Raw genomic sequence first — 13,418 nt, 5'->3', positions numbered from 1 at the left:
CTAAGTCATGCTGTACAACTTCTTCATATCTTGACTCTAATAGACCTCCTTCGATGTCGGGATAGCTCAACAAGGTTCTGGTCCGGTCAAGGTTAAACGATTTTGGGGATTTTGTCCGGATCCCCATGTAGGTGTTTTGTCACTTTTCCCAAAGTTTGTCCGGATGCATCAAGGTTCCATAGGGATTATCAGGGGTCCTCTGACAATGGCAGCCTGCGGTGTGTAATTATACAAGCTCATCAGATCTGACGGATCTGATCATCGAGGCCTGTCAACATGTCAACAGAAGCCTCGGCAAGCAACATGTCCGAGGCTGTCATAGTATTTATATGCCAGTTCCGCCTGCGAGGAGCAACTTTGGAACTCCTGTCTCAGCTCATCAGACGATTGACGCTTCGAACATCGCCTCCCAAATGACACGATGGGGACTGCTGATTCGGCCGCGTCTCGAAGTTCGAAACTCGCCCTTCTAGTTAACCACCGACTGGCTAGATACGTGTCACGGTCACTGGGAGTTGCATCAGTGTTCACATTCTCTCCGATATACGTGGCATCAATATTTATGAACTGGCTTGACGCATTGACGGTCCCACCTTCGTACATACCTTCCCTTTCCACACAATGGTGCCTGATCAAGAGAAACTTTCCTCAGACACTAGCATTCAAGTTGCCCAACCTCCTGCACCAAAGTTTGTGGAGGGTGGTGTCCGTGGTTATCTGACAATATTTGGTGCATTCCTCAGCCTTTTTGCTGCCTTTGGCCAGTCCATCGCATTCGGAAGTTTCCAGCTTTGGTATGCTGTGAACCAGCTATCGTCTTACTCGGCTTCCGACATCTCCTGGATTGGTTCCCTTCAGCTGTGGGTATTCTTTTTTTCTGTAAGAGATGATCCACCGATGATACTCGTCTTTGGCATGAATTGACTGAGTACGGAACGTACGGAACTCTTAGGGCAGTTTTGTGGGGCGACTTTTCGATGCCTACGGACCCACCGTGCTTCTGGCTTCCGGTACTGTTATCCTGACTCTCAGCCTCATGATGACTTCTTTGGCCAGCCGGTATTATGAATTCATCTTAGCCCAAGGTATTCTTTTTGGCATCGGATTTGGCCTAATGTCAGTCTCCGAAAATCATCATGTTTCGCCGTATTATGCTAATCATTCCTACAAGGTTTTACCCCTCTATGAGCGCTACAGCTACCCATTTTCGAAAGTATAGGGCTACCGCCATGGGAGTAGCAGTGGCCGGCTCTAGTGCTGGTGAGAAATCCCTAGGTTTCACTGTCATCTCTCATGACCTTCCCCCTTCTCAGGTGGAGTGGTCTTCCCTATATTACTACAGCGGCTCTTCGACGAAGTGGGTTTTGGTTGGGCTGTAAGAATATCTGCGTTTGTTTGTTTGGCGTGTGGGATTGTATCGACACTCACGGTTTCGAGTCGCCTGCCTAAGCGCAAACCAGGACCGTGGATCGATGTCGTCTCCTTACAAGACGCCAACTTCATGCTGTTTACTCTAGGTAGTGGCATATGTTGCCTTGGTCTGTTTTTTCCTGCGCATCATATACTTGTGCACACTAAGACTTCGAGACACAGGCATATTCATCCCTTTCTTCTACATCGTTCAGTATGGCCAAGATAATGGCCTATCCCAAGCTCTCTCGTTTGATCTCCTCTCTGTGATGAATGCTGGAAGTGTAATTGGACGCATTCTTCCTGCCCTCATGGCTGACTACATTGGGAGGTACAATTTACTTGTACCATTCACTGCAATTTCTGGGATTTTTTGTCTCGCTTTATGGATGCACGCACATAGTCTAGCTGCCCTGATGTGTTATGCTGTCTTCTTCGGATTTTTCTCTGGAGCATTTTTTGCTCTTCAATCAGCATGCATCGCTCAAATTTCCCAAATTGAGAAAATTGGGATTCGAATGGGCATGGCATACAGTCTGGTGTCGTTTCTGTGAGTTCCACACCGATCGCGTACACTCGCTTAACTAATCAATTTTCGGTACAGGGCACTTGTCGGAGGGCCAATTGGTGGAGCAATTCTAAATAGGCAAAAAGGGAACTTTAGTGGGATGATTGTTTTTACTGGGGTCACTCTCATTGTTGGTTCTCTTGTGACTTTGATGGTGAAGTTGAAGATTAACCGAAACATACTTGCAAAAGTTTGATACACTACTTGTTCTTGTTAGTAGAACTGCTGCTCCGTTCTTAAATGGCTACTAAAAGTCGTGGTCTAGGATAGACTAGGCACAAGTTGTTTATACAAAGTAGTATACTTATGGAGAAGTGGTGTGGTGTGCCTCCTTCCAAATTTTCCATAGGGACAAGGACAAATTGAGGAAACCTTGAACTTGCATATTGACAGCCCAGCCCATATAGTTATAATTGCCTGTCTTAGACAGGGTATTATTACCTGATAATCTTACTGTATAGATGGGGCCAGCGGAGTGTACCAGCCGGGCCACATTAGGCAGTGTTATTGTGCCCATCCTAGACGACCTGGCTGGGTCAGTACATTACAGGATGCCAATCTTAGACAACCCAGGTCACAGGGTGTTAGATACTGTATTTGGACCCTCAGGGCACGGGAACAAGTGCAGGAGAAGGATTCTTGGGCAAACGAATGCTGTAATAATGTAGGTACAAAGCTTCTTATATAACAAACAGATGTAAATACCATGTGAAAATTAGTGATAGCCACAAAAAGCCGGTTATAATCACAGAATAAATCTTTGGGCGAAGCTCCAAAGTTTGCTTACATAATATAATTTCTACACAGAGTGCCTGTCTTAGACCACTCAGCTGAATCAGAGTCTGCTCATTGAAGACCTCTTCCTGTCTCTCACCTGTTTAGGCACCATTTTCTATTTGGCATTTGATGTGCAAATATCTCATAACTTCCAAATCTGGTGTCATGCACCAAAGTTGATTGGTAGCATGGACAGGTGTCAAAAATGAAGCAAATATTCAAAAGACTTGCCTTTGCGCCACACAGGCACAGTGCCACATGGAATAGTAATTAATATTGCCTTTTTGTGTACTTGTGGCTGATCAGCACCCACCTCTATTAGGCAATCAAGTTGCACCTACCTTTGCTTTACATTTGGTACTTTCTGCATTTTGGCATTTTGGCAATATTTTGCGTTGCCACTGGCTACACATTGCACCCTCGCTTTCATTGTTTCCCTTACTTCCCTTCCCTTCCTTAGCCCCACCATGAGCCCTCTTCCTTTGTTTCTCTTCTCACCAGACGGTCATTTTTGAATCCCTACAATAGTCTACTTTTTTGTCACTTCTACACTCCTTTTACTTGACCTCCTTGCACCTCCTCCACATCTGATGTCACCTCTTTCCATCCACTTCCATTGCCAAATCATCAACTACCACGTGCCACTGCTGATATCTGTGAAGCCCCAGTGGCCGGTTCCCATCAGGCAGCTGGTCCATCTTCATGGTGTCAATCTGCCATTATACACTATTAAATCATTGGTCGCTCATCTTGCCTGGCTGGAATGTGGCTGAGTAGTTTTGGAGCTGGAAAAGGTCTATCCTCTTGTGTTACCCATATACTGTACATTGCTGTCCCATTTGCTTGGGTACACTTATCCTTTGTCTATTGTCTTCGCTACAGCTACAGTTACCACATGCTGCCTGGGACACACCTGTTAGATTAGAACTACTCCCCTCCCTCCCTCCTTTGACCAGGTGGTCTATTACAACCAGACCATTGGTAAGGCCATGGAACTGTTGGATTTGGACCAGGTGGTGGACCAGTGGCCCCAGTTCCTTTTTCTGAGCAAAACATTCATTTGAAGTGCAATTATTTTTGATTTTGAATCATTTTTATGGACACATTTTTTTATAATGCCTGACTGATAACAAGGGAACTGTGTTGATACTGATATTATTTTTATCTTGCTTTTTTACTGCATATTTCTATGACATCATGATTTGTGTGCTCTCTTTTTGCTATTGGACTTTATCTTATGGCTGTACAAACCTGTAACACTATATATGCAGCATTCATTGTTCTATTCTCTTCTTTTCCTTATTTTAACAATTGTATCATGTACTACCTGCATAGGATTCATCAGCACATATTCCTTCATGTCCTTTCTTATTCTTTTTGCACAGCTATACTGTGACAACACCAACAAGATATAATCTTGGGGCACTGAAAAGTAAAGTACAGTAAAAGTAAAGCGTAAAGTAGGTACTAGGGTGCCTATTGTAACACAGACTCTAAAAACTCAGAGGCCTGTATTGCCCAGGAAAAAAAGGCACAGTGAAACTGGCTGCATAAAAAAGACACCATGGATATATACAAAGTCTTTATAGCAAAATTATCCAGCAAAGCAGAAATCCAGCTGTATTTATTGCAACAAGAAACAAGACATGGAGTGGTCTAAGGAACTGCTGATTGGTTATCAGTGGGTCTGAAGTTGGAAGATCTTCAGTAAGTCACTGGGCCCTTAGGATCCCGGGCACACATACTTTTGAATTCTGATTAACTCTACCTAACGGGATACAGCTGCAAATGTATGCAAAACAAATCAACAAAAAAGGCATAATCACAGAAAAACTGGAGTTAGAGGAAAGGCGTCAATATCTGCTCTCTTGCATAGATGCTTTCAACCTCAAGGTTGACAGGTATCTAGGTAATGTCAATGCCGCAAAGTTTCTTGAGGTGGTCCTGGGGTGGCCAAACTCTAACAAAGACAAAAATTGCAACACAGTTCACCCACACCCGAGGGTGTAGATTTATGTGTGAAACCTCTCCAGTATTCTGTGGTGAAAATTTAATTACTTGTAATGTATAGATTATAACTCAATAACACAAACTTCATGACTGAGTTGGAACCACGCCGGGAATAAGTCTATCAACCCGCAAGGGAATAACTGATAGTCCCTGGGATTCTTGTAATATTCTGAAGATTTATGCCAGCTCTTTGAGGGCCTTTTGGGGTGTTTGCTTTCCATATTTGGTTTCAGATGCTGTAGACTATCACACATGCTTTGCTACATATATTATCTCCATATAAGTATTTTGCTTAACCATGTAAATATATTTTCACCTGTCTCTCCTCAGTGAGAATGCCCAGGAGGTACTATAAAACTATTCTTTTGTGAATTTTTATTATAACAGAAGGGATCATGATGATGCCAATATCTTTTGCAGTGGGTAGATATTTCTCAGATATACTCTGTTCAAGCTTGTCATTCGGGCCATTATTATGACTCATCAGGAAAACCCCAGATAGCTATTATAGTATTATAGCCCATATAGCACTATATAGGCTCTTATAGCTGGTATAGCTGGTATAGTTGTGTCGACAAGTCCCTATTATATAGCTCTATATAGCTGGGCTTCAGCATTATCAGCTATGATAACTCATAGATCCCCTATCCAAACAGGTGTTTATTTTGTCAACTATACAAGACAAGGCTGGCTATATTGTCTTGTATAGCTCAATGTAGATATAACAGTTTCACCACACTTTCAGAAAAATACATATTTATGACCACTACCATAGCCAAATACATCTACCGCTGTTACAAGTGTTGTTTTCGTTGCAATGCATTTTCTTAATGATTATCATAGTCAAATACATTTATTACTATCACAATTTGATTTCAAAGCACTGAAACTATTATTTCTCTATGATATTAAATACAACATCAAGCAATTATAGAGTCCTCTAAAACTGTAAATTTAACCTCATCATCTGATTCAATGCTTTGATCCTTTATATATTGGAGATTGCATTGGTCCCTGTTAAAAGATATGTGTTGAAAAAAATCAAAACTAAATGTCCTTATGATAATGTACAAGACACCATCGTATAGGTAAAGACTCAGCAAGTCCTCTTCTAGTGTCTACCAACATTAGTATGACAAGTTCCCTCCCTTGACCATTTATTCCTTGAGTTGTAGCCTTTGAGGTTTTGCTCCGGTGCCTCTTTACCCATATATTGCTCCAGTATATACCCCTTAAGCTGCAGAGAGTTTGTTGGTATGCAACAGGAGGACTCGCTAAGGAGTCTCCTTGATCTATTGGGGTATATATACTACTACAGGTTGTTTGTACATGTGCACTATACAGTTGATAGAGACAGTGGCTGATGATGTCATGGGGCCTAGCCCGCATGGCCAGCTCCACTGTGTGAGAGAGTTGTGTCTAAAATAAGAAGAAAGGCAATGTGGCGTGAGAAAGAGGAGTTTGGACAAAAGGTGAAGTGCCACGTGGCACCATGTGTGAAAGCTTTAAAGTACAAGGTTAAAGCAGAGAATGAAAATAAAGGAAAGGTCCAAAAATTGTGTTATTGTAACACTACCCCCCTTCCAAGGCTCGACTTCCAGGCGAGACCAAATACCGGAGGTAGTGGTTAAATTTTTGGGCATAGTTTGAAAAAGAGAATTAAAAAATTTTGAATCTATGCCTCTAAGCTTCCTAGGAGCTGAGGGATTCTTAGAATAAAATTTGCAAACAGCGTCACGGGAGTGATCCAGATGGGCTTCTGGCTCCCATGTTCTGTCCTCGTCTCCATAGCCCCTCCATAGGACTAGGAATTCTAATTTTCCACGCTTCAAGCGTGCATCCACCACTCGTTCAACTTTGAACTCTTCTTCACCTTCCTGGGTGACTACAACCGGTCCGGGCCGTTCTATACGCTGTCCTGGCAGTGGCCCTTTGTAGGGTTTTACACGGCTAATATTGACCATGGGTACTACCCTCATTCGTTTTGGGAGTTCCAGCTCCACTGCATTGGGTTTGACTTCCTTAATCCGGTAAGGACCAATCCACTTTTTGGTCAGTTTTCTAGACTGCTGATCTTTTAATTTTAAGTGGTCGGTATCTAACCAGACCAAGTCGCCAACCTTGTAATCAGGGGCCTTAGAGTGTTTACGCTCTGCCCTGTCTTTCATCTGCTCTGCAGTTTTGAATAGTGCTTTGCGCGTTTTGTCTAAGACAGACTTCATGTCCTTTGCCATGTTCCCAGCAGCCTCGTTCTTGCTTTTGCCAGGTTCTACACCCATTCTGGGGAGGTACAATCTAGTAACCTCAAATGGTGATTTTCCTGTAGCCAATGACTGTTTGATATTATAAAAGAACTGGACTATATTTAGCCACTTGGCCCAATCCGTCTGTCTGTCATTAATAATTATCCGGAGATATTGTTTCAACTCCTGGTTGAGTCTCTCCGTTTGTCCATCAGTCTGCGGATGGAACACCGTTGATAATTTAGGTTTAATGCCCAGCATCTTGCATAATTCTTTCGTAAATTTGCTAGCAAATTGTGGTCCTCTATCGGAGATAACCGTTTCTGGTAACCCATGGATAGACCATACAAAATTTTTAAATAAATCTGCTGTACCGGTGGCAGTAATGGTTTTATTGGTAGGTATGAATACTACTTCTTTGGAGAAGCGATCAACTACCACCATTACTGAATCATACCCATTTGACTCGGGCAGATCCGTCATCAAATCAACCAATATATCCTGCCAGGGGCCAGCTGGTATTGGATTTGGCATAAGTTACTGGCTGGCGGTTGATGAGAATTATTAGCCATGGCACATCTCAGACAGGATTTTACGTATTCCTGTACGTCTTTGACTATGCCAGGCCACATGTAGTTTCTGGAGATCAACTCCATCGTTCGTTGCCACCCAGGGTGCCCAGCCACTGGAGTGTCATGGTGTCTATCTAGTGCCTTGATCCTTGCAGACTCAGGCACATAGATTTTGCTTTTAAAATAGAAGAGCCCGTCTTCCCATAGATAGTTTTCATTGCCATCAAGGCGTGTCTTCTCTTCTGAGGAGATGTCTTTCCTGAAGACTTCCAGAAGATCGGAATCCTGCCCAATTCTAACATTGGCAACCCTTGATTTGTCTATCAAGGTAACACCTTTGTTATCATCTTCTATGCCGTTGGCATGATCCTCTCTCCTGGATAAAGTGTCTGCTTTCCCCATAGAGCTTCCAGGCTTATGAATTAGTTTATAATTAAACCTTGACAAGTACACCATGTAGCGGGTTTGTCTTTGGTTTAGGTCTTGGGCCGTCATAAAGTACTCCAGATTCTTATGATCGGTCCAAATTTCAAATTGATGCCTAGCACCTTCTAAGTAGTGCTGCCAGTGCTCTAAGGCTCTAATAATGGCTAGCATCTCTTTGTTGTAAATTTGATAGTTGCGCTCTGTAGGCAACAAACTATGCAATAAATAGGCACAAGGCCTCCAAAGATCGTCAGGGCATTTAATTGACAGAACAGCCCCAGTAGCAAAATCAGAAGAGTCGGTTTCTAGCCGGAACTCTTTGTCTAATTCTGGAAATGCTAGTATGGGCGCTGTTGTAAATGCCTGTTTAAGCTTATCAAAAGCTTCTTGTTCCTTGTGCCCCAATGCCAAACAATGTCCTTTTTAGTGAGATCGTTCAACGGTCTTGTGATTTTTGCGAAATTTTCAATGAATCTTCAGTAGAAATTGCCTAAGCCAAGGAAGGCCCTAACTCCTTTGACGCGAGTAGGTTCTGGCCAATCCAAGATAGCTTGAACTTTCTCAGGATTCATCCTGATTCCATTCTGGCCTATAATCATACCGAGGAAGTCTACTTCCTTCACTTTAAAATTACATTTTTCGGGTTTGATGAATAGGTCCCGTTCCTGTAAGCGTCGAAGGACTTCTTGCACGATCCTGTCATGCTCAGCCTCATCGTCCTACTTCTTAAATATTAATAAATTGTTAATGTAGATGACGACACAGTTTTCCATATCCGCAAAGATCTCATTCATCATACTCTGGAAGGTCGCCGGTGAATTGGTCAACCCAAAGACTCAACAAGTCCTCTTCTAGTTTTGGTGGCACGTGAACGCGGCCTTCCAAGCATCTTCTTCTTTGATTCATATGTTATTGTACCCCCATCTGAGATCCATCTGGACATATGCTAGACATCAGACTTTAAACTTTATTTACAACTGTATAGGACCTCATGTATTGTAGTATATATTGTTACAATAACACAATATTTGGACCTTTCCTTTATTTTCATTCTCCGCTTTAACCTTGTACTTTAAAGCTTTCACACATGGTACCACGCGGCACTTCCCCTTTTGTTCAAACTCCTCTTTCTCGCGCCGCGTTGCCTTTCTTCTTATTTTAGACACAACTCTCTCACACAGTGGAGCTGGCCATGCGGGCTAGGCCCCATGACATCATCAGCCACTGTCTCTATCAACTGTATAGTGCACATGTACAAACAACCCTGTAGTAGTACATATACCCCAATAGATGCAGGAGACCCCTCAGCAAGTCCTCCTGTTGCATACCAACAAACTCTCTGCAGCTTAAGGGGTAACCACTCCCTCATCACTACCTTTATAGTGTGTTCTTGTGTGTGCCAGAGTAAATAACTCTTGGTTGTTACATTAGGACTTGCTCCTCTATACTCTCTTGCACATTGTGCAAAAAGTCCCACTGGGCACCCGGACTCCAGGGTGAAGGAGATTTGGTTATTGGCTGGGAATATCCCGCATAGCAGATAGGTGCACTCCTAGCGACAGCCTTGTAGTGCTTTGGGAGAAGAACCAATACCTGTGATACGCGGCCCCCAGCATTAAGGGGAGTACTATAGCTCAGCAGTTGGTGTGGAACCACTATTGATTAGAATTTAGAATACAAAACTTCTTCTTCAAATACCTCTGACCAGGCCGGGCACTTGCCTCCGCCAGTCTGGAGAAGGGTTGACAGCTTAACAAGCGGACCACCCCCTGACAACTGTTTGGACCAGGGTTTTGTACAAATACCTTTTATATACATTTTCAAATACTATAGTGTGGGTAGTCGGAGATTGAGATCCAATACTCAGCAGGGAAGAGGTAGATCCGCAGATAGCAAGCGGGGACCCCCTGTTACATTTTTTTTACTTTACCAAGAGAACAAGTCGACATGTCGTTGCAAACCCCTGACGTCAATGCTCTGTTGCACAATATGCATGCACAGATCCTGGCGTTGACCACGCAACTCGCTGAGCAGCAGGCAAATCCCCCTGTGGCAACCCCCTCGGTTGAGAAAAAGTTCAACAAGAAAGTCGAAGTCGTGGCTGACCCTGGCGCTTCGAAGGAGACAGAGCACAATTTGCCGAATAGTGGATCAAACTGCAAATTTAGGTCAAGGCAAATTGGGATGCATTTGCCGACAATTTTGAGGTAGCCACTGCGGTGCTATCTCGACTAAAGGGACCTGTGGTGGGTCAATACGCTCAAGTTAGAATGCAGGAGTGCTACACTGTGGGAGTGTGGCCCACCTGGGACAATCTCAAGGTAGAGATCGAAAAATACTTCAAACTGCAAGCTGAGCGTGATTGGGCGCGTCAGCAAATCCGTTCCTTCAAACAAGGCAACATGAGGATGAATGATTTCATAACCCGGTTCCTGGCCCTCTCCATCCAAGGGGGTCTTGGAAATGAACATGCAGTGGAGCTGCTGGAACGCAATGTGAACCCCCACATTGCAGAACAGCTTTACCTGCAGGATATGAGAAGTGAGAACCTCTCCGAAGCAGCGGAGGAGGTTTGAAAGATAGGTAGGGCCATAGAGCTCTACAAGATGCACCAAGGTGGCGGGTCCACCACCAAAAACAACTCTTCCCAGAGGCACCCTGGGTCATCAAACCAAAAACAACATCACTCTCACGGGTTCCAGCCATTTGGGCTGCAACCAGGTCGGGGTGCTCCAATGGATATTGGCGCGGTCCAGGGCGGACAAAAGCACAGATTCACCTGCTTCAACTGTGGGCAGGAGGGGCATATGGCACAAGATTGTAGAAATGGAGCGCAGGCCACTGGTCAAAAAAATAATCAAGGGCGCCAGGCGCGCCAATCAGAATCCGAAAAACTGGACGATCGGCTCAACTCTTTGGCCAGTTGTTCTTACGACGAAATACGGGCCTTCTTCTATGACCAACAAATCAATGAGATGAAGGCTCAGGGAAAAGAGTTCGGAGCTTAGGTCACTTGGGTGCCTTTGCTCCTATAAACAATGAAGTAAACCACAACAAAGTGGCCCCTGTTCCAGGGTGTTGCACGAGCAATAATGGAAAGAAAGGGATGGCTCCCTTATTTGTAAATAAATTTCTAAATTTGTTATCTGAAACCTGTACCTGTATGAAGCATTGTGACTGTAATATTGATTCTGGTAAAAATAAAATAGAAAAACATGTTTATTTCAATACTTCTTCTTCTTTGGAGCCACCCTTTCCCGGAATCCCAAGGCGTGTGTTGATGTGCATGTATTTATTCCAAAAGGAGATCTGTTTAGACGTTGGTGTGGAAAACCTTGCCCGGGGCATAGTACACCCAACAAGTGCACTGCTTGATTCAGGCGCTAACAGAATCTTCATAGACCAGGTCTGGGCGGAGCAGATTGGACTCCCCCTTGTAAAATTAGATGTATCTATTCCCGTTTATAACATTGACGGTACGCTTAACGCAGGTGGCTGTATCACACACAAATGTTCTTTTGTTGTCAAATACCAAGGACACAGAGAACGAGTCACTGCCGAAGCTACCCAACTAGGGAAGATTAATTTAATCTTGGGCTGGACCTGGCTATTTAAACACAATCCTGAGACCGACTGGCAGATAGGGGTTGTTACATTGTCACGTTGCAGGAATGAATGAGCTTGGGTAAACTGAATCACGTCCATCACAATGAGTGTCTTGAAAAGATAAACGCTGGTCACGTTTATGAGCTCAGATCTTTAGAAAAGATCGACAATGACAATGATGAGGTAAAACCCAAGGAAGAGATTAAGAGGCTGGTACCTCCCGAGTGCCATGATTTCTGGAAAGTCTTTTCTAAACATAAGTCAGAACACTTCCCAGAGGCTAAGCCTTGGGGCCATGCTATAGACTTGAAGGACACTTTCAAATCGAGAAAAGGACATATGATACCGCTCTCTGCTCCAGAAAGAGATGAGGTTTCTAGCTTCATAGATAAGCAGCTTAGGAAGGGTTACATCAGACCTTCCAAAAGCCCTATGACGTCCCCGGTGTTCTTCATTCCTAAAAAGGATGGTAAGAAGCGTTTTATTATGGACTATTGTTACGTGAATGAGCACACAGTTAAAAATGTGTATCCGCTGCCTTTGATCAGTCAGCTAGTAGACAAATTGGCTGGTGCCAAGACCTTGACAAAGATGGATCTCAGATGGGGGTACAATAACATATGAATCAAAGAAGAAGATGCTTGGAAGGCCGCGTTCACGTGCCACCAAAAATCCTTTGAACCCCTTGTTATGTTCTTTGGGTTGACCAATTCACCGGCGACCTTCCAGAGTATGATGAATGAGATCTTTGCGGATATGGAAAACTGTGTCGTCATCTACATTAACAATTTATTAATATTTAAGAAGTAGGACGATGAGGCTGAGCATGACAGGATCGTGCAAGAAGTCCTTCGACGCTTACAGGAACGGGACCTATTCATCAAACCCGAAAAATGTAATTTTAAAGTGAAGGAAGTAGACTTCCTCGGTATGATTATAGGCCAGAATGGAATCAGGATGAATCCTGAGAAAGTTCAAGCTATCTTGGATTGGCCAGAACCTACTCGCGTCAAAGGAGTTAGGGCCTTCCTTGGCTTAGGCAATTTCTACTGAAGATTCATTGAAAATTTCGCAAAAATCACAAGACCGTTGAACGATCTCACTAAAAAGGACATTGTTTGGCATTGGGGCACAAGGAACAAGAAGCTTTTGATAAGCTTAAACAGGCATTTACAACAGCGCCCATACTAGCATTTCCAGAATTAGACAAAGAGTTCCGGCTAGAAACCGACTCTTCTGATTTTGCTACTGGGGCTGTTCTGTCAATTAAATGCCCTGACGATCTTTGGAGGCCTTGTGCCTATTTATTGCATAGTTTGTTGCCTACAGAGCGCAACTATCAAATTTACAACAAAGAGATGCTAGCCATTATTAGAGCCTTAGAGCACTGGCAGCACTACTTAGAAGGTGCTAGGCATCAATTTGAAATTTGGACCGATCATAAGAATCTGGAGTACTTTATGACGGCCCAAGACCTAAACCAAAGACAAACCCGCTACATGGTGTACTTGTCAAGGTTTAATTATAAACTAATTCATAAGCCTGGAAGCTCTATGGGGAAAGCAGACACTTTATCCAGGAGAGAGGATCATGCCAACGGCATAGAAGATGATAACAAAGGTGTTACCTTGATAGACAAATCAAGGGTTGCCAATGTTAGAATTGGGCAGGATTCCGATCTTCTGGAAGTCTTCAGGAAAGACATCTCCTCAGAAGAGAAGACACGCCTTGATGGCAATGAAAACTATCTATGGGAAGACGGGCTCTTCTATTTTAAAAGCAAAATCTATGTGCCTGAGTCTGCAA

The 13,418-nt window shown here is 43.5% G+C and overlaps 2 protein-coding genes across 2 annotated transcripts; both read left to right on the top strand.

The window, feature by feature from the left end:
• Positions 1-281: 281 nt before the first annotated feature.
• Positions 282-2,362, top strand: SERLADRAFT_480402 (uncharacterized protein; the record flags this gene model as incomplete). Its single annotated transcript, XM_007324313.1, has 7 exons — positions 282-879; positions 953-1,116; positions 1,172-1,260; positions 1,314-1,538; positions 1,594-1,960; positions 2,015-2,190; positions 2,244-2,362. The coding sequence occupies 6 exons, from the start codon at positions 622-624 to the stop codon at positions 2,172-2,174; spliced, it is 1,263 nt and encodes a 420-aa protein (XP_007324375.1).
• A 7,591-nt stretch (positions 2,363-9,953) lies between these two features.
• SERLADRAFT_443687 (uncharacterized protein) lies at positions 9,954-11,014 on the top strand (the record flags this gene model as incomplete). The annotated part of the gene is made up of 3 exons (XM_007324312.1): positions 9,954-10,103; positions 10,175-10,547; positions 10,590-11,014. 3 exons carry the CDS (start codon positions 9,954-9,956, stop codon positions 11,012-11,014), a joined length of 948 nt encoding a protein of 315 aa, XP_007324374.1.
• Between the last annotated feature and the right edge of the window lie 2,404 nt (positions 11,015-13,418).

The sequence above is a fragment of the Serpula lacrymans genome (genome assembly GCF_000218685.1).
Source record: "Serpula lacrymans var. lacrymans S7.9 unplaced genomic scaffold SERLAscaffold_19, whole genome shotgun sequence".
NCBI lineage: Eukaryota > Fungi > Basidiomycota > Agaricomycetes > Boletales > Serpulaceae > Serpula > Serpula lacrymans.
Note: the sequence above shows the minus strand (reverse complement) of the source record. Positions and strands in the feature narration are given on the sequence as shown.